Here is a 21,919-nt window from a genome sequence, read left to right as displayed (position 1 = left end):
TTTTTCACCGGCTTCACGAAATAAAAACATTCTGGAAGACAAAATTAAGTTGTGACTAAAACAGCCTGTTAAAAAAACGTTATTTACATTTGGGACTATTTTTTGGCTGATTGATTAACTAAAAAGACTTAATTTGCTTCCAAAACTTGATTGTGCATTTTTAGTTCATCTGATCATATTGTGACTTGAGCAATCACGATTAATCATGCACCGAATCATCTTGACATTCCTACGGTGAAAACGACTCCAGTAAAGTACAGATTGCCAGTACTTTAACCTTAGTTCTTGGTTTTCATATCCACTCCGTCAGGCGTCTAACCCTGCTCTCTCTCTCCCGGGGGACGTCGCCGCTGCAGTGACGGCGGCCTGGGCCATTCGCAGGACGACAGCATCGTGGGGACCAAACAGTGTCGACACAGCGTGGCCATCATGCCCATCCCCGGGAGCCTGTCCTCCAGCAGCCCCGACCTGTTCCAGCCCAACCCCAGCGTGCTCGACTTCTCCAACCCCGCAGGTAAGAACGCAGAGGTGGGCCGCAGAGGTGGGCCGCGAGGTGGGCCGCAGAGAAGGGCCGCCGCAGAGGTGGGCCGCAGAGAAGGGCCGCCGCAGAGGTGGGCCGCCGGGGTGGGATGCAGAGGAGGGCCGCCGCAGGGGTGGGCCGCCGGGGTGGGATGCAGAGGAGGGCCGCCGCAGGGGTGGGCCGCCGGGGTGGGATGCAGAGGAGGGCCGCCGCAGGGGTGGGCCGCCGGGGTGGGATGCAGAGGAGGGCCGCCGCAGGGGTGGGCCGCAGGGGTGGGCCGCAGAGGTGGCCGCAGAGGTGGGGCGCAGAGGTGGGGCGCAGCGGTGGGCAGCGAGAGCACCAGCGTGTCTGGGATGTCACCATAAACTTCGCGATGACCAAACAACAGTGAAATATTTAATTTTCTTTGGTTCCAGTTACGAAATCAAATTTTTTTTGGACTACACTGAACTAAAAATACTTACCGTATTTTCCGAAATATAAGTCGCACCAGCAAAAATGCATAATGGAGAAGAAAAAAAGACATAAAAAGACATAAGTTGCACTGGAGTATGAAATGCAGTTGCAAGTGTGAAAATAACAAATTATATCACAGGTATAAGCAAAGTATATAAGTATAAATACAAGTATAAGTCGCATCCCGGCAGAAACTATGAAAAAGGGTGCGATTTATAGACCGAAAAATACTTAATTTTGCGTCTAAAATGGTCAATATTATTATTTTTTTGTTACAATTGTATTGTGACCTGAATAATCACGATAATCGATAAACTGAATAATCTTGACGTGTTACGATTATTGAGACTGTGACCAACCAACGGTAAAATCTTTAATTCTCTTTAATTCTTGTGGTTTAACATGTAAAACTGTTCCTCAAGTTTCTGAGCGGCCAAAACTGAACTTTCTGAAAGCCTAAATTAAGTTAAATTTGACAAATATAATCTCATAACCTCGATTGAAAGAGTGCTTTGACATTTTTTGTAGCTATTTTTGCAGGTTTTATTTCATTATTTAAGATTATATACATGATATCGTTTTTCCAGTCATCATTTTTGATATTTTATACATTACATGGACAATATTACCTTAACCTCCATTATTATGTATCTTTTTGCTTAAAACACGGCGGTTCTACTTTGCGCTCCTCACTCTAATGGCTAAAGAAAATCTATTAATTAATCTAATAATCGCTACTAATCGATTATCGAAGTAACCGTCGACTCGTATAGTTATCGAATAATCATCGCCTGGTCCGCACGTGGGTTCCTGAAACATACCGCGAGCCGAGGAAAGACGTTGCATGAAAATGACACGGAAAATGTATTAGTTCGAGCGCATTTGAGGAAAACGCACTCTTTTGACCGTAAACGTGCTCCGCCAGGATCCGCAAACGATTCGTCAAGCGGTTATTCTTTCCATTAATCGCTTGACCCGCCGTTTGGTCAAAAATGATGGTTTTAGTTGCCGCGCTCGTCCACGCTGAACCATATTTATTGGATATTTCTTTAATTTAACTCGGCTGGATTCTTTTTTAAAGTTTTTTTACGCTGGATCAAACTACAACAATATTTTCTCGTCCTGAAACTCGCCAAAGGATCGTAATATTTCGGATGAATTCACTCAAACGGCATAAATGCGGTTTATGTAGCGCTTTGCTCTGTTTTAGTCCGGACAGGTGTTACTTTGGCAACAGGTCATGGTGTTTCCGCAGAATAACGACCTGACACATTTTGACTGCACGAGGCTGAAAAAGGAAGTCAAGCCTTGATTTATGTCACTGCTCATTTATTAGACGCGCTGGAGATTTACTTTCTCCTGGATTCACTTTGCAGATCTGTAAATCACCTCTGAACTATTGCAAACCTGGACTTTTGGAGTGCTGCCCAAAACGGCTCTCTTTCTCTCTTTTTTTTTCTTTTTTATGGTACAGCGTAAAACACATACTTCGAAGACGTACAACTACAGTAAGTGACGCTAAATGCACCGTTTCATTTTCCAGCCGCCATTAAAAGCAACAAAACAATCTCTCTCTTTCTTTATCTCTCTCTCTTTCTTTCTCTTTCTCTCTCCTTTTTCAAAAAATACGGTACAGCGTAAAACAAATGCTTCAAAGACGTACAGCTACAGTAGGTGGCGGTAAATGCACCTTTTCAGCTGCCAACCGCCATTAAAAGCAACAAAACAATCTCTTTCTCTCGCTCTTTCTTTCTCTTTCCCTCACTCCTTTTGTTTAAATACTGTATAGTGTAAAACACATACTTTGAAGACGTACAACTACAGCAGGTGGCGGTAAATACATCTTCTCAGCTGCCAACCGCCATTAAAAGCAACAAAACAACAACAAAACGTTACCAACTGTTGGTCGGATCATTGTAGGGACGGGAAACACCGTGACAACACGCACTTTTCGTGGAGGAAAAACAGGAGTCTTCGTCTCTGACTGAATCAGTACTCACTTTAATGAACGGAACTTCCGGTGCAAGACAGTTTCAGTGTAAGAGCACACGTTTATATACACTGCGGATATCATACATTCAGGGCAACACCCCCACTTGCTCTTAACACTGTACATTTTACATATATACAAACGAAAAATGCACCTTTAAACTATTACAGTTTACATTTACATTCCAAAAAGAAAATTTGTAAACCTCTCAATTTTTAGCTTGACAACAGATTTTGTAAAAATATCTGCAACCATGTCTGCTGTAGCACAATACTCTATACAGATTTTCCCATCATTGAGTGCAGACCTAATGAAGTGGTATTTTATGTCAATATGCTTACACCTCTGACGATTTATGGGATTTTTCGATAATGCTATTGCACCCTGATTATCGCCGTACAAAAGAACTGGTGAGTATTCACGTTCACTGTCCATTCCTGTCAGTAGTTGTGTAAGATATAAACTCTCCTGAGTGGTGGCTGCCATGGCCATATACTCCGCCTCACATGTTGACAAAGCTACTGTTGCCTGCTTCCTAGTTTTCCAACATATAACAGGCCCACATTTAGTCAGGGCAAAACAGTAACCAGTAGTACTTCTTCGGTCAGTAGAATCTGTTGCCCAATCTGCATCACTAAATGCTATAAGGTGCAGATTGTCCTCTGTCTTTTTATAACACAGCTCTTTGTTCAATGTACCTTTTAGATATCTTAGCACATGTTTTGCGGTTATCCAGTGATGATCTTTTGGATCTGATAAATATTGAGAAAGTTTGCTTACAATCCAGCTTAAATCTGGTCGTGTACAAGTCATTAAATATATCAAGCTGCCCACTAGTTCGCGATACTAATAATACCCCTTTTTTCATGTAGTATTATTATTAAATATATTTTTTTAATTCGGCGGAGCTTTGCAATTCATCAAATGTTTTAATAATCGCCATCATCGGTGTTTCCTCTGGCCGTCTAAACTAAATGTCAACTCGGCTGTCTTTTTGAGGGATTTTTTCATACACTTTTGGGAACTCAGAATGACTTCAACCGCCGCGGACGATAATGAAGCGGTGCGAGTCTTTAATCCTCTCAATTACTGGCGTTGCAGATGCCGTTCTTTTTGGTTCTCGGTGTTGCCGTTTGTTGGTCCGCTCAACTCTTTTCTCTACTTCACCGTTGCTTGTGTCTTTCTCTTCTTTTTCCTCGCTCTCGCTCAGCGCTGGGACTTTACTGTGAGTATTAACACCTATTTTCTCTCTTTATGTCCTCAAATCATGAACATATTTCCCCTTTTTTCATCTTTAGAACCTCACCCGCTGCATGTTGTTGTAACGCCGTGCATTTAAGCGGCTGCGTGATGATGGCCGTGTTTTTAAAGTCCGTTCACTTTCACCAGAGTCGTGTAGATGATTTCAGGACACAGTTAATCCTTTTGTTTTGAGCCTCATTTAAACGTCTTCATTCTCCGGTTTGCCAGCAGGGGGAGTCTGTCGTATCCTTTGCCGAGTGGTTATTCTGTACTTGAAAATGGGACTAGCATCTAGTATTCAAGCAATAAATAAATAAATAAATACGCTGGTGGAGAGTGATGGACATGTGTGGTTGACTGACAGTGACAGGAGGAGCAGAATGTACTGTTACTTTAAGTATTTAAGGAAAGAGTAACTTTCATAAACAATCATATATTATATCCTATGGCCTACTTATACCTAAACATAGAGCTACACATTTGAACAATCAACAGATTTGATCCTAGTTTTAGAATTAAAATGAATTAGTTTACAGCTGTATTTCTTTGATGAAAATATTTTAAAAATTAAAATAACCATACAACTTATAGAAAATATCGGATATCGGCCCAAACTCTTCCAATAACAAATACCCGGCCTGTCCAAAAAAACATATAATAATCCACTCGCACTAATATCTGGTTGGATGGCTTTGATTGCAGCACACACCTTGACATATCTTCCATGACCATGGGATTCGTCTTTCCGCGTGGCTATTTCATGAACGAGAGGCCACGAGAAGGTTTGAATAAGTCGTAAAAGTACGGCGTCCTGAACGTACTGTCAGCTTTGAGTGGGAACCGGGAGAGACTCAAATCTTCAGGGTTAAATCGTCCTGAAACGAACCTGTCGTCATTAATGGACGAGTCGTTAGCCGCGTGTCGGGTCACGTCCATCTCGTCCAGAGGGGTAATTGGGGTTAGGGCCTCGTGATTTGAGCGCGCAATTTCAGAGGAGCTCTCCCCACGCTGGCATCACAAATCTCCGCTAATGAGACAAGTAGCGTTTACCACCGCGCAGCCCTCTTGGCGCGCGCACTCCGAAGGAAAAAGCACCCGCGCTGTCTCCGCTGCACTTCAGCCCGACGTCTTTGTACCTAATGTAGCGCGGAAAATATTGGCGCATTTACAAAGGCGTACGGTTTAAGTGCTCCCTACCGGTCGGTCGTTGAACTAAAAAGCGGTTAAGATAAATATATTTCGAATTTTGCTAAAAAAAATGTTATCACAGATTAGCACATTTTTTAGGTTTATAATTTCACTTACTGTTTGCAATTGATGACATCACACTAGACAAACTCATCTAATGTCACCATTTTATTTATTTTGAATATTTGAGAAGGACTTCAAAAGAGTCAAAAAAGTTTCTTTTGTGTAAATTCTGCAAAAACTTTGAGTGGAATGAGTGTCCCTGATGTGATGTCACTTCCTGTCATTTTCTACAGATTTTGATTCAGTTGTAAACTACTTGTGCGTGGCTAATGCCGGCACATTTAGGGTCGTGTTTATTGACGTGCGTTGTCCCGGTTCAGAAAAACGGATAAATGAATGTACAAGATTGTTATTAAAGTGTTTCGCCACATGGTTCCCTCCACGACGCACGTATCGCAACAAAATGCTGCCCTAGCGGCGTGAGTAGAGATAGACGGACATCTTTGCTAGGAAAAATTTACCTATTGTGCACATTTGGTGTTGGAAGAAAAGTAGATTAAAGATAATTTCATGGTTTGGCCGGGGTGCGATTTATATGTTTTTTCTTCTCTATTATGCATTTATTGGCTGGTGCGACTTATAGTCCGGAAACATGGTGACTAACCGACTACTGAAATAACAGTGGACTATTTTCATAATCGTTATATCAAAATGGGTGCGTGACATAGAAGCTTTAAAAACCCCTGTTTACCTGAAGACAACCCCCGTAGCCGCGCTTTTATCTCCATACATCACCAGATATTGAAAATCCAATAAGCCGCGCGCACAATGAGACGATCGATGCCGTCGCAGTAGAAATGTGTTCACTTATTGCTATCGAGCTTGTCGTCTCCATTTTGTGCCGCGGCCCTCAGACATTACCCACCGATAACGCCAACGCCGTCACGGATGAGCGTGTCGTTTATTGGACGGGTGAACCCTGGCGCTTGGACCTCGGCAGATGGAGACGTCAGTGATGCGATTACAACCCAAAATATTCACACAATTTTACAAAAAAACATTTTACATTTCCCATTCAAATTGTGAAGTCTTACTGCAAACAATACATAAAATGAATAAATAAAATAAAAACATAAAATTAAATAAATTAAATAAATAATTATATCAATACAAAATAAAAATAGAATAAAAACAAAATGAAATATATTAAATTCACTATTATGCAATTTCACATGTTCAAGACAAAGTTGTGACAGCACTGGTTGATAATAAGAGTATCATGTGTTTATGCGTAGTTTTAAAATGTGTTTGTGCTTGTGCTGTTCCGTAGTTTGACACCACACACAAATCGGGCAATGCAGGAGAATGATTTTTCAAACATGCACAAATCACTCTAAATATGACCTCGAGTGCGTAGATGGGAAAAGAAAACAATTGTAACATGGTTAAAAACACTTAAAAGTAAGATTCTACATATTACATCTCTGTTAAGACGGACTGCGGACAAACAAAGCCGTGGAAACCGTCTCCCTTTACTGTTATTGACTTGCCTTATTGGCCTCATATATTACCCTCTAATAGTAAATGTCCCCGTGTCGCTCCGGAGCAAACACAATCAGTCATTTAAAAGCCGTATCTGCGCCATTGTCTCAGCGGTAATGACTTGGAGCTATAAACACGCCGCTCTCTGTCTCACGAGCTGGACGGGCGGCGCTGAACGGGGCTTATATCCAGCTCCTGTCAGTCGCGCCTTCGTATGTTAGCGCATTAGCATGTGTTAGCGCGCGTCCGATCGTTTCGGCGCTTGTCTGTGTCTACATCAATAAATGCGTTCAAATAAATGATTAACACCGTTTTTATTTCTATTAATTGTGTGCACATTTTGTTTGCAATATTTGGGGTGAAACTGATTTTATTGTAAGATTTGAGCTTTAAAGGGTCAAATAAGTAACATGTTTGACTCATAATAAATACTAACTATTTAGGTGTTTACTTCTGCTGTTTATTTATTACAGTTCATACTTTTCAACTATATTAGACGTTTAAAAAAGGTTTCTGGGAATTATCCTGTTTCAATATTGTTGTTTCTTTGGATATTTTATGTCGTAGTATTATCATACTTCAGAATTTGTTATCTGTCGTGACGGTTGGCGTGTGCGGGTTTTCCTCACATTGTTGGTACTAAAAAGTGTTCTCACAGTCTTCCACGGGATTCTTTTGCTTTGTGGGGGACAAAAACTCGGACCCTGTGAGGTAATTCCTTCAATATTGGATCAACAACATGGTTTAAAGGTCAGATACAGGTTTGTTTAGGTTAGAGCTTGGGTCAAGGGCGAGTAGTATTTATGGTTTAGGTTTGGATCAGCCTCCAGGAAATGAAAAGTCCATTTAAGGAGCGAAGGTTCAGACTGGACGACTCCTTCTCTCACCTCCACACTTCGCAGGCCTTCACTGCCTGCTCAGCCCTGCTTGTCATCTCGTGCTCAAGCTGCTTCAGCAGTTTTAAATTCATGGCTTTGAGTCGCTTGACTTATTTGTTGTCACATGTTGAAGACGTCACATGTGCTGTTGCGTCGACGCTGTCTTTGCTCTTCCTCGTCCCCACGCGCCCTCTGCGCCGGACACGCCCTCTGCGCCGGACACGCCCTCTGCGCCGGACACGCCCTCTGCGCCGGACACGCCCTCTGCACCGGACACGCCCTCTACACCGGACACGCCCCCTGCACCGGACACACCCTCTGAATCGGACACGCCTTCAAAGATTTCAAGATCACTGACTTTGTGTCTGATCCTAAAATATAACACCCGGGCAGTTGGGAATGAGGCTTCAAGTGGGCTAACGTTTATTAGCATAGCCACACAATAATATGTCGGTGTAATCCCTCATTCGTCCAGGCGTGTTCCATAGTAGAAAAAGCTTCAGTTGTAGTCATCTGGACTCCGTTACAAAAAATAGACGTTTCGACTCTCATCCAAGAGTCATTGTCAATAACAGAATTTAGATCAAGAACTCTGATATTAATACTGTTCTGTGGTAAGACCCGCCCATTGGGCGGAGCCTTCCTGAAGTAGAAGGAGTTGTTTGTTTCAACAGAAACTCCCCCTTGTATCTACCGAGCTAGCCTATTCAGAATTTTAATGGGCTATTAGAATCCTCTTTGTCTTTGTGAGACCCTGGCTCAACCACCCTGAGTACCTGATTAGCATCTGAATGTCCTGGTCCTCTACCTTTCCAGGGGTTCAGTATTCCATTATAGATACCAGGAAGATTGAATCTTAGCCCTCCATTTCTGTTTAAAGAAGTTTTTTCTTTTTTAACAAAAATAGCTTCCTTGACTCCTCTTTCAAACCATCTTTTCTCCCTGCTTAAAACCTTCACCTCACCGTCTTCAAACGAGTGATTAGAGGCTTCAAGATGGAGATGCACGGCACTCTGAGGACCTGAAGTTCAGGACCTCAGAGTGCCGTGCATCTCCATCTTGAAGCCTCTAATCACAGAAGCTATTTTTGTTAAAAAAGAAAGACCTTCTTTAAACAGAAATGGAGGGCTGAGATTCAATCTTCCTGGTATCTATAATGGTTTACTGAACCCCTGGAAAGGTAGAGGACCAGGACATTTAGATGCTAATCAGGTACTCAGGGTGGTTGAGCCAGGGTCTCACAAAGACAAAGAGGATTCTAATAGCCCATTAAAATTCTGAATAGGCTAGCTCGGTAGATACAAGGGGGGAGTTTCTGTTGAAACAAACAACTCTTTCTACTTCAGGAAGGCTCCTCCCAATGGGTGGGTCTTACCACAGAACAGTATTAATATCGGAGTTCTCAATCTAAATTCTTTTATTGACAATGACTCTTGGATGAGAGTCGAAACGTCTATTTTTTCTAACGGAGTCCAGATGACTACAACTGAAGCTTTTTCTACTACCACACAATAATATGTAAACTAGCATTAGCATTAGCTGCTACAACCTGAAACAAACAGCCCAGCCTCAGTCTGGAGTGATCTCTGTAAGTCCACTGGTCCCTCCTGACCACAGTCATACAGTTCTGCACAAACGGGGTCTTTGGGGACGTTACAGAAGAGAAAGAATCCTTTTATTTTTGTCACAACTACAGTGAACATGCAGCTTTTGGCCTCAAGATGGCAGTAGCAACGAGTGTGTCACATCACTTAGGACCCAAAAATAGAGTTTTATTTGGAAAAACTCTTGGGCAGCATGTCATTTTTGTCCGTGGAGTTTATGTTTTGCTCCAATTAACTTTAAACGGCTAAATGAAATCTGAAAGTAGTTCCTCTGTCTATGCAGAGCTTAGCTAGCTTGTTTTCTAACACGTCAACTCGCCCCACAACAATTATTACCTCACGCTTATTTAAGGACAGAAAGCTAATCAGTTCAACAGTTTGATTTTGCTCTGTAGCAGTGATAAATATGAGCGTCGCTGCAGTCTTTCTTTTAAATGTCAGGTACAAACTTAATATTTAGCAGAGTTGAAGACTTTAATATTTGTTGTTAGACTGTAGCAGCTCTTTCCAATTTTACAGGAGAAAATGTCATTACTTACCATTGAATCTCATGCGTTTTTGCCACTCACTGCTCACATTCAGAACGCTGTATAAACTCTATTTTAACCAGTGTTTTTGCCGCGGGGGAAGAGCCTCTAATGCATCGCTTGTCGTACCCTGCCGGGGTCTAAACGCCAAGTTATTACCTTCCTAACACATTCATTAGTCTGGACGCATTCATTTATGGCCTTCTGAGTCTGCCCAGATCGAGACGTCGAAGTTGTTTAAGGCATATGAGATATTTTGTGATGTCTCTCCCCACTCTTCACCTTTTGCACTACATCTGTCACGATCACAATTCCAACGATTATTCACAATCACGGAGACCAAACGAGAGTGAAATCGTTAATTTTCTTTCATTGTCTCAACATGCTACCAGCGCTCAATTTTGTGACCAACATAACAAAATCAAACTTTCTGAAGTTAACGTGACAAAAACAGCCTAACCCTTACCCTTTTGGACAGTGGATTGAATCAAAAATACTTAATTCTGCATCTGAAATGGTTCTTGTGGTTGTATTTTGACCTAGATAATCACGATTTTCGAAAAGGGGGAAGAAGGAAATGTCTCCAGAAAGGGTCGAAACCTGTTGTGCGTGTTGGCATGTTAGCTTGTTTGTGTGCTAGTGTGTGTAAGTGTGTGCTAGTGTGTGTAAGTGTGTACTTGTGTGTGTAAGTGTGTACTTGTGTGAGATTGTGTCCTTGGCTAATGGCCCGTAGCCTCCTCTCCGCTCAAACACAGGAGCGTGCTAATGCAGTGTCTCTCTCAGGAGGAGCTGACAGGTCCATTATTGAACGCATGCACGGAATACTCATAACATGGGCTCGATCTGCAGTCGGCATCATACAAAAGGGTCGCTTCAAAACTGTTTCTGACGAGACAAATGTATTTCGCTTCAAAGTAGAAATGGGTGACATTCTGCGGGTGTCACGTTCAGACGGTGTTACGGCACGTGTCGATGCCGTAAAGAGTAAATCATTGCAAATCAGTGTTTTTGTCTCACTTGTCACTTTAAATGAAACTCTACAGGCGTTTTCTCTGTATTTGTGTGTTGCATTACATTTGTGTCAGTGTGAATACTGTAACATATCTGTTTTAGGAAGGGATTCAAACAACTTCATGTTTGTTTCACCCTTTATAATGCATTTTATACAATGCCAAAAAACAAATTCACACGCTCTAATATTTCGTAGGACGCCTTTAGCTTTGATTGCATCGTTTGAGAGCAGCGTTTTCCTCAAGTTTGACGTCTTAAATGCTCGATATAATACTGTAACGTTCTCCTTTTAGGAAAAGTAACAGCGATTCACAATACAGATCGTCTACTCCAAATTAATATTAGTATGTATTTTCGGATTCATTTTCGGTTACTTCTCAACTCTTAATGTTGTGTGCAGGCGTGTCATTTTGAAGCACAATATATTGCTACAGAGAATATCACGATACTTATATATATATATATATATATATATATATATATTTCTAAAGCAGGATTATCACAGTGAACCATTTTTTACATGTGCAGTATTGTTAAGTAAGTAAATAGCAGAATTAAACTGTAATTAGCCCTAGAAGTCACATATTGAACCTTTTACAGCTCAAATCTCATCATCGGACGAAAAATATAATACAAATTCCCTACAACTGCAAAAAAAAAATGCATTCGCTATTAATATTGTGCCCCCAAAATACGGAAGGTAGGTTGTGTATTATGGGTTTCTTTCACGCTTCATTCAGTATGCTCGGTAAACGTAAAGCCCTTGTGCACGTCTCTAAGCCCCGCCTTGTCCCGTCTGTCCCTGTCCCCCCACAGACATCCCCGACCAGGTGATCCGCGTGTTCAAAGCCGACCAACAGAGCTGCTACATCATCCTCAGCAAGGACACGACGGCCAAAGACGTGGTGGCGCACACGGTCAACGAGTTCGGTCTCCCCGCGCCGCCGGAGACCTACTCCCTGTGCGAGGTGTCCGTCAGTCCGGAGGGCGTCATCAAGCAGAGGAGACTCCCGGACCAGCTGTCCAAACTCGCCGACCGCATCCAGCTCAACGGCAGGTGAGGAGACGTCTGGTTTAGCTTTGGGGTTCAGGAAGTGCAATGTCCAAAGCGGCACTGCATGACTTTTCTTGTCCATATCTTGACTTAGCTCACCTCAGATTTAAAGTTTAGTGCTTTGCCTTATTGTATCGTAAATGCACGTGGTCCTGGCTGGCCGCGAAGAACATTAACCGTAATTCATGACCTAGATTAACCCATATCTAAACTAAACTTTACCGTTGAGCTCAAATTGAAAAATGTACCCGATGAGTATGAGTACAATTTGGTGCCAGCGGTCGCGGTCATTCCAGCTCCAATAGCGAATCTTAAAGTTGCTGCAGTTAAAAATAAATCGTAGTTGGACCTTGGGAGTCGAGCCCCTGCCTCTCGGCGCCCCCTCAGTGCTCGTTGCCAAGTGTCCCGCGGGGTCCGAGTGTTCAAAGCAGGGCCGGTCGCATGAAGACTGCAGCTAGGAATAAAGACTCCGGTTCTGTTTTATGGGTTTTCTTCACTGAACTGGGGCCATGATTGACTGAAGACGGGAGAAAGCGAAAACATTTGCCAAGAAGGTTTTCATTGATCAAGAACGAAAGTCGGAGGTTCGAAGACGATCAGATACCGTGGTAGCTCCGACCGCAGACAATGCCTACCATCGATCCGGCGGCGTTATTCCCACGCCACGCCGGGCAGCGTCCGGGAAACCAAAGTCGTTGGGTGCTGGAGTATGTTTGCAAAGCTGACACTTAAAGGGCTTGATGGAAGGGCGCCGCCTGCGACCCCCGATGGGAACAAGCGGTAGAAAAAGAAAGAAAGATTTACCCCATGAGGACCTGATTTCTGATTTCCCCTTGAAGTAAAAGGATTTCAATCCCCACAATGTGACGAATACAACCACACAACAACTATTTATTGGCCAAGACCAGGACTAAACCAGGACTCGACCCGACCACAATTCTGTTAGGACTGAACTGGGCTTGAGCCAGGACCAGGTTTTGACTCTTTCCTTCTTATCATCTCTTTTTAACCCAAATATCTTCACTCGTATATTTTCAACACTGCTTCACTGACGGCACGTTTTTGAAGCTGTACTTCCCTATGCCCCAAAGACAAAAGTTAAAGGCTAATTGGGCCGTATTGTTGGCAGTACAAATGCCTTCTCCAGCGTTCTCTGGTGGTCGCCGCGTGTTCCCTCCCAGTGTCGCTTGCATGCATTTTTCATCTTGTCAGGGGCGTGGGCTGGGGAGACAGCCGGGCACCAGTGGAATAATTCATGCCCCGTCACGTGCCTCTCTACAGAACACAACACATACCCACCTCTGCACCGCTTTAAATCGGCCTTACACCCGCAACGGAAGCTGGACCTAGGACACATTTGTTATTAACCGTTATTTAGGTAAAAGGTAAAAGCCGTTTGGATCAAAAGCTCTTTTTCAAGGGTGACGTGGGCCAAAGTAGCAGCACATTATAAGAAACATTAAGGGGTTAGGGTTAAACAAGAGACAACATATTCGAGAGCCCTTCTATTTGCTTAATTTAGGTGATTTTGATGAAGATTTGTGCAGATTTTTGTGGCAATTCAAATACGTTTTCATTTTTTTCTCGTGACTTTTATGAATAAGTCAGAAGTCGAACTCGAACCCTTTTAATGTTCATGAACGTGCCAAAAATCACCCCCTAACTTCTTAGTCCAGTTGGAGTAAAGTAAATGTAAAACGTGACCTTTTGGTGCTGTAATTTTAGTTTTATTTCTTGGATGTCTTGATTTTGTTTGTTTGCTCTCTGCGTTGTGTTCCATGTTTTGTGTTTTATGTGTTTGAATCGCCAATCGAGCAGGTATTTGTGGAGAAAAAGTTAAAAAGATGTGTAGGAAATGACAGGAAGTGACATCACGCCAGGGACATTCCATTCCAGTCAAAGTTTATGCAGAATTTACACAAAAGAAACAACTTTTTTTTACTCTCTAAACAATAATTCAACAAAATAAAGTCGCTCTCACATATTTTTATTTGTCAAATTAAAAAAAATAGTGACCTGGTTTTGGCCCAGTGTTTGCTGGGTAATTTTCTTGTGTGATGTAATTAATTACAAAAAGGCAGAAATGATAAAAAGTGAAATTATAAACTTTAAAGATTTGATCTTCTGGGATAATACTGTTTTAGCTATAACTGCATTTTAGTTCATTGAGTCGCTCGACCTGTAGGGGGCACTTTAAGTAATTTTAAGCAATGACGCAAACTTTGCGAAGACGGAAGTAACAGCGGCGACGCCAATTCAGCGCTTTGAGGTCTTTGAAACGCCAGCTCCGTGTGGATTACACCTGTTCCCGACTAAATATCTTTGCGGATTTTCCCGAGTTTAGCTTCGTGCGGAGTGGGCGGGGCCTCTGAACGGTTAGGACTGGGTTCAAAACGAGGACTGATGCCATTACAGTTAACAATTAAAAACATATATACCGTATTTTCCGGACTATAAGTCGCACCAGCCAAAAAATGCATAATAGAAAAAAAAACATATATAAGTTGCACTGGAGTATGAAATGCGGTTGCAAGTGTGAAAATAGCAAATAATATCACATATAAGTCGCACCGGAGTATAAGTAAATAAATAGAAGTATAAGTCGCACCCCGGCCAAAACTATGAAAAAAGGTGCGACTTATAGTCCAGAAAATACGGTAATCTTTTAAATGGTCAAAGTCCCGAATAACACCGCACACTAAAGAAAAAAGAAAACTCTATAAACATGATTAAAAGCTCAAGAAAGTGGACTTCTATTGCCCTTCTTTGTCTTTACGGTCTGCTGTACCTTTGCCTCATTTATCACCATCTTAAGCAGATTTCCGAGGCATCCGTCTTGGGGGACTGACCAGGAATAGCCGATGCGCGCTCCTCCATAAACATGATGCGGCGTCAGCAGGACCGCACGCGCCGCATAGATTCACCGCTCGGTCGCGATGCCAATAAACACATAACCTCTTTTCTTTTACTTCATGTCACATATGTTCATTTCATAAATATAAACTAAACAAGACCAGTGTGTGAAAAATTACATTAAAAAGGAAAAGGTCTGGTCTATATTTGATATTCAGTGTCATCCATTACTTTTTCGTTGTCTTGTGCTGATTAACTCCTCTTTAATAATAAATTAGATAATAATAAAGCATGAAAAAAGCCTTAATTCATTGTGATTGATTCAGGCTTGGTGACAACCCAATCAATACTCAAAAACCCTTAATTAAATAGTTACTTAATAAACGATAAGTCTTTTTCAGGCTCCATTAAGTGTTACTCTATGCTCCTTGGCTTTGCTCTTTTTTCTTTTTTAATGCTTTAAATGTATCATAATTAAACAAATATTCAACTAAATTCCAGTCAAAAGGATTTACACTTTGTGCGTGATTTAGAAGCGTCGTGTATTGATTTGTGTCATAATCTAGTCATATTTGTCTTTTCAAACGCCGGCGTCGTGGATTGACAGCAGTTAATGTAAAGAGACCCCGAGAGCTGCTTTTAGAATTGTTTTTGAATGTCACAGTAGGTGAGATAAATAAACTAAGCAAAATCCTGAGAAAGAACCCCGACGTTTCGTGAAGCGTTCCCGTTTTAGAACTAATTTGACAGCTTTATGAGGGAAAAAAGAAAGGAAAAAGTGAATTAAAACTGCAGAATCAATAAGCAAAGCAAAACCTCATCTTTTGTTTTATACACATTTATTTTGAAGGACAATTGTGTTTTTTTTTTTTTTTTGTCTTAATCTGAGGTTGTTTCGTTCTAACTGACGGACGACCAATGAGCTCTGTTTCTCACGCGTCACGGAAATAAACGGACGTAATTGCGCGATTCCGTTTGATTCCGAGTGGAGGCGTGACCAGTGTTTTCTGGACCGATGGCAGCGTCCCTGGGAAGAAACATGTTTACGCCACCTCAGCGGGAGACAAATGTACAGTTTAGTGTTAAATGTACAACGTGATTACAAATGACAACGCTAAAGAAAAGGTTCCATACTCTATACCGATTCTGATGCCACAATGATGAGTTATTTTACACTTTTTACACTTTTCTTTAGATAATACAATGTCATTTTAAACCATGTGGTCTCATATTAGCTCTGATATACTTCAAACGGGTCCTGTGTTCCTTTTGGCATCGATACTTGTTTTAGTGTCGCATTTGGTTAGACAACCCGAGCATAACATACGTGAATAAAGTTGCCGTTAGATTTTAACGTCGGTGTGTTTTCGACCCCGCCCTCGTCCCCCCCGTTCCGCAGATACTACCTGAAGAACAACATGGAGACGGAGACGCTGTGCTCCGACGACGACGCCCAGGACCTGCTGCGGGAGAGCCAGATTTCCCTGCTGCAGCTCAGCACGATGGAGGTGGCGGCGCAGCTCTCCATGAGGGACTTTGAGCTGTTCAGGAACATCGAGTCCACAGAGTAAGTCGCTCGTATAACTCTGTGTACCGTATTTTCCGGACTATAAGTCACACCAGTTTTTTCATAGTTTTGGCCCGGGTGCGACTTAAACTCCAGAGCGACTTGTATGTGATATTATTCGTGATTTTCACACTGGCAACCACAAGAGGGCTCTAAGTGACGCAGAAGAAGAATCTGCACTTCCTCTACCCCTGGAGTTTGTGGAGTTGTTTAGAAGTGACACAGAGGAAGAAGAATTCAATGGATTTAGTGATTTGGGGTAAAACTGATGCTTTGGTAAACTTGTTAGCATGTTCTTTATGCTATAGTTATCTGAATAACTGTTCATATGTTACGTTAACATACCAGACACTTACCACAGTTTGTTGTCTGTGCGTCATGTAGCTGAAGTTGTTAGCGTTAGCATACGTACACCTATTCACCATGATCTCTCATCTGTTATTATTTTAAACTGCATTTCAAGATGAAATGTCTGTTCTTGGTCTTGGTCTTAAATGCCCCCCAAAAAATGAATTTTTTTGGCTGGTGCGCCTTATACTCCGGTGCGACTTATAGTCCAGAAAATATGCTATATAAGCTGCTTTTTCAGACCTGCAGAGTGGTCCTGGGCTATTTGATGTCTAGTTGTAAGTGAAACGATAAAAGGAATGGGGGAAAAAACAAAAAGAACAGTGGTCAAAACCGACAGAAAAGAAGTTAAAAAAAAAAAGTGTTACAAAACTTTTAGATGCATCAAAACCCGAAACAAAATCAGTTTTATTGCCTTTGTCGCCGAAATATTTCCGAAGGGGTAACTTGCTTCGGCGCTAATGTGCTCAATAAAACTGTATAATCATAATAATAAAAAGTATAGGGTGTGCTAAAATAAGGGCATGAAAACTAAAATGTGTCGAAATAAAGGTGATTTAAATACAATATATACACAGCAATAGTGCAAAACAGTGGAATGGGAGATATAGATCAAGTAGTATTTACATAGATTATTAAAGTGAGGCGTTATTTACATGGATTACTAAAGTGATATTGTTGTCCAATTGTGTAGTGCTTTTCTACCTTCAAGGAGCCAGTGTACGCACGATAAGTTATTGTGACTCACTATTTAGCGAATATTCACGATTATTAAGACTGCGACCGAACAACAGTGACATCGTGGTCATGTGACTGTTCCTCAAGTTTGCCAAAGACAAAATAAAGTAACATTTTACCAAGGCTTTTACAGGCGGATGGAAAAAAAAAGTTATTTACATTTAGGTCTATTTTTTGACGTTGGATTGAACTAAAACTACTCAATTTTGCTTCTAAAATTGTCACAATCAATTTTTTATTATTTTTTTTTGGTTCTTACGAGTAAATTGTGAGCTGAAAATGATCGATTCACTTGATAATCTTGACCTTGTACCGTATTTTCCGGAGTATAAGTTGCACCAGCCAAAAAATGCATAATAGAGAAGAAAAAAACATATATAAGTTGCACTGGAGTATGAAATGCGGTTGCAAGTGTGAAAATAACAAATAATATCACATATAAGTCGCTCTGGAGTATAAGTATATAAATCTCATGAAACTGCGGAGAACAGTCGTCTTACCCGGAGATCGTCACGTTATCCCGGCGGACATCCTAAGATTTTTATAAGAGATCTTCTACTGAGAGTGTTTTTCAAACTTCCTATAAGTTATTTGTTCTTTTCTTCTGTATCTATCTCTGTATCTACCTGTGTTGCATCAATGGAATTTCCCCATGTGGGACAATAAAGGATTATCTTATCTTATCTTAAATATAAGTTTAAGTCGCACCCCGGCCAAAACTATGAAAAAAGGTGTGACTTATTGTCCAGAAAATACGGTACTTTGAACTGAGCCACTGCCGCCCTCGTTCATGGTTTTGCAGCGTCTGTTTCGCTCTGACGCCGCCGTCTCGTTTCCCAGGTACGTGGACGACCTGTTCAAGCTGGACTCGTCGACGGGCAGCGGGAACCTGAAGCAGTTCGAGGAGGTGATCAACCAGGAGACGTTCTGGGTCGCCACGGAAATCCTGAAGGAAGCCAACGCCTTGAAGCGCATGAAAATCATCAAGCACTTCATCAAGATCGCCCTTCACTGCCGCGAGTGCAAGAACTTCAACTCCATGTTCGCCATCATCAGGTACGGCTGCAACGATGAGACACCAAAATCTAGTAGTCAACAAATTAGAATAATCTTAATTTTAACAATCGTAATGTGACTATACAGACTCTAAAATACCTGCCAAAAACTTTTTATAACATAAACAGCGCAATATTTGAACAAAATGCCTAAAAAGAATGACATTTTTTTATCAATACAATACATTCTTTGTTAATTAACTCTATCTTGAAGCCTTCATTCACCATATTTCAGTCTAGATTTGATTTAAAATCTCAAAGCGCAATAAAAATTATAATTTAATTTGTCGATTAGTAAAATACTTGTTAGTTAGCGCAGATTAACCCTCTCTCTGGATTTACTGATGCAAGATTATTCAAATATGTGTGGTTAATATTTTTTTTTAAATGATTAAAAAAAAAACTAACGATAATAAAATGATAATATAAACATAATAATAATAATACAAATAAAAATAATTTTAAAAGACCTGGTCCAGAGCTTTATTTAAACAGATGACCACAATCAGGACATTCTGTGCTTTATTATTCATGCGGCGTCTCGTCACCTGCAGGACGCCAGATTGCACCGTTTCTTCCACATGTTGTTCCTCTGCGTCTGTGATGTTTAATCCTCTCTGACATAAGGCCCCGGTGCCCTTCGCGGACCCCTGCTGCCCCCTGCGCTGCGGGGCGAGAAATAACATCCTCTTTTATCTGGAGGTCGTAGCTGGACCATTTGGCTGCTTTGCATCCGTTCAAAATGTGACTTTTATGAGGTTTTGATCATGTTGTAGTTTTATTTTTGAGTGATTCACGCACATTTGAGAAAAAACGTATTGTTCTGCGTTTGGGGTTCCTAACATTTCAGCCTACCCCTGATTTTCGCAGCCACAGGTCAATTTGAATCATAATATAAAAGAGAAAAATACCTGTACTGATGCAAGTGACTCAAAACGCATAACGTGTGGACAATAGTGCTGCAAGTCGATCCAACCATTTTGTAGGAATACATTTAGCAGAAAACGCGGGGGAGAAATGGTGTCTCTGCAAGTCATATTTGTATTAAGGATATTGAAGTCTTTGTTACAACCGTTCTCCTGTCTATTTTCAGCACAACTAATTCAAATCACTACCGAGTCACAATGGAGTTTGATTTGATAACCTTATTTTATTTATTTTATTTATTTTATTTATTTTATTTATTTTATTTATTTTATTTATTTTATTTATTTTATTTATTTTATTTTATTTATTTTATTTTCAAGTTGCAATGGATATTTCTTAGATTATTATGTATTTTTTATTGTTATTATTATTTATTTATTTTTTCATATAGTCATTTATTATTATTAATTTGTTTTTGTCGTGTCGCAATGCAGGTTAGATTAGATCACCTTATTTACATATATATTTTTAATGATTATTATTCCGTAGTGTTACCCTGTGATCCGTCGCTTTGGGCCTGAACCCGTTTTGTGCTTTTCTGTGCCCGTCCGCAGCGGCCTGAACCTGGCGCCCATCGCCCGCCTGAGGGGCACGTGGGAGAAGTTGCCCGGAAAGTACGAGAAGCTCTTCGGCGACCTGCAGGACGTGTTCGACCCGTCCCGGAACATGGCCAAGTATCGCAACATCCTGAGCAGCCAGAGCATGCAGCCGCCCATCATCCCACTGTTCCCCGTGGTCAAGAAGGACCTGACCTTTCTGCACGAAGGTACGAGCACCGCCACGTGTTCATTTATACTGCCTGAATTTGAAGCAAACTGTTTACCGTATTTTCTGGACTATAAGTCGCACCTTTTTTCATAGTTTTGGCCGGGGTGCGGCTTATATACTTATACTCCGGAGCGACTTATATGTGATATTATTTGTTATTTTCAGACTCCAGTGCGACCTATATGTTTTTTTCTTCTCTATTATGCATTTTTTGGCTGGTGCGACTTATACTCCGGTAAATACGGTAATCAGCTGCGTTTAGTCTTGCCACTTAAAAAAAAACGGATATTATGTATTATTTATTATTGTTTGAGTGAATGAAAGTTAGCTTCCCCCGACATGCTAACGTAAGCATGCGATGTAAATAACGCGATTGACGTCCAGAATTGCTCAGAACGTGTCTGGCAATTATTTACGGATTTAAAAACGGCACAGGAGCATCACCCACGGTGACGCAGAGCTGGGAAATTTGAAACTGAGTGTTTTCTGAGGTTCAGAGGGAGACAAACCAGTGTGACGGATGCTAAATAGGACTCTAGATGTGTTTTTGACGTGGAACAATGTTACAAAAGCTCCAAAAAGTCAAATTTGTACAATATGTCCTTAAACATACATCTTTGCCATTGATTTACCGTGTTTTCTGGACTATAAGTCGCTTACTTTTTGAAAAAATATTTATACTTATATACTTATACTCAGGAGCGACCTTTACGTGATATTATTTATTTTCACACTTGCAACTGCATTTCAGACTCCAGTGCGACTTATATATGTTTTTTTCTTCTCTATTATGCATTTTTTGGCTGGTGTGACTTATAGTTCGGAACTTTTTTGGGCCTGAACATACCGCCTTTCAGACCGCCAAATCGCCGAACTCGCCACACGTTTTCACCTCTCCGAACGCGTCCCCTATAACGCGGTCGTTCCGTTTCGTTGCAGGTAACGACTCGAGCGTGGACGGCCTGGTGAACTTCGAGAAACTCCGGATGATCGCCAAAGAAATCCGCCACGTAGTCCGGATGACGTCGGCCAACATGGACCCAGCGCTCATGTTCAGGCAGAGGTGAGCTCCACCGCTGTGTATGAACCAGCTGCACTTCACCTCGCTCCTGCGGCACGTTACTGCCCCCTGCTGGCTCAAATGTGCACACACATAAGGAAACTGCATCAAATGGCCAGTTTGAAATGCCGTTTATAGAAATTTTAGAAGCATTAGGTTCACATTAGGACTGGGCGATATGTTAAATTAATTGATTGTTATTGTTTTTTTACTTCATATTGGTCAAAAAAACTAAAATATTTGTTAAAATTGATTTGATGATGCAGGGTTTAAAATCATTGTTGTTTAAAAGTAAAATAGCCAAATTTCCTCCTCCAGAGTTTGAATTGTGCACAAAATCACTGCTTTTACTGACAGAGGATTAAGTCAGACATTGACTGAATCTTTAATTAAAATTTGACTAATTGCCCAGCCTCAGTTGAAATATAATTAAAAGCGTATCTAAAATATTGCTAAATTTGGTAACGGCAGAAGCAAATCTAATTGAAATGTTTTATGTAGTGAAGCTGGTCTAGTCTCATTTTAATCTTAAAACAAAATGTACAAAAACATCTCTGAAAAACACATTTAGTTTGTATAAGATCATAA

General features: G+C 41.1%; 1 protein-coding gene across 2 annotated transcripts in view; it reads left to right on the top strand.

The window, feature by feature from the left end:
• Positions 1-21,919, top strand: part of rapgef6 (Rap guanine nucleotide exchange factor (GEF) 6) — a 180,399-nt gene that overhangs the window by 139,206 nt on the left and 19,274 nt on the right. For both annotated transcript variants that reach the window (XM_072446055.1, XM_072446054.1), the window contains 6 exons: positions 357-514; positions 11,778-12,018; positions 16,268-16,435; positions 18,362-18,577; positions 20,058-20,269; positions 21,211-21,334. In XM_072446055.1, coding sequence (XP_072302156.1) covers positions 357-514; positions 11,778-12,018; positions 16,268-16,435; positions 18,362-18,577; positions 20,058-20,269; positions 21,211-21,334 — 1,119 coding nt within the window. The remainder of the gene's footprint in view (positions 1-356; positions 515-11,777; positions 12,019-16,267; positions 16,436-18,361; positions 18,578-20,057; positions 20,270-21,210; positions 21,335-21,919) is intronic.

Source organism: Eucyclogobius newberryi, unplaced genomic scaffold (assembly GCF_026437365.1).
Source record: "Eucyclogobius newberryi isolate DKJ021-1_F unplaced genomic scaffold, fEucNew1.0.hap1 SCAF_15, whole genome shotgun sequence".
NCBI lineage: Eukaryota > Metazoa > Chordata > Actinopteri > Gobiiformes > Gobiidae > Eucyclogobius > Eucyclogobius newberryi.
The sequence above is the reverse complement of the archived record's forward strand: the minus strand, read 5'-3'. Positions and strand labels throughout refer to the sequence as shown.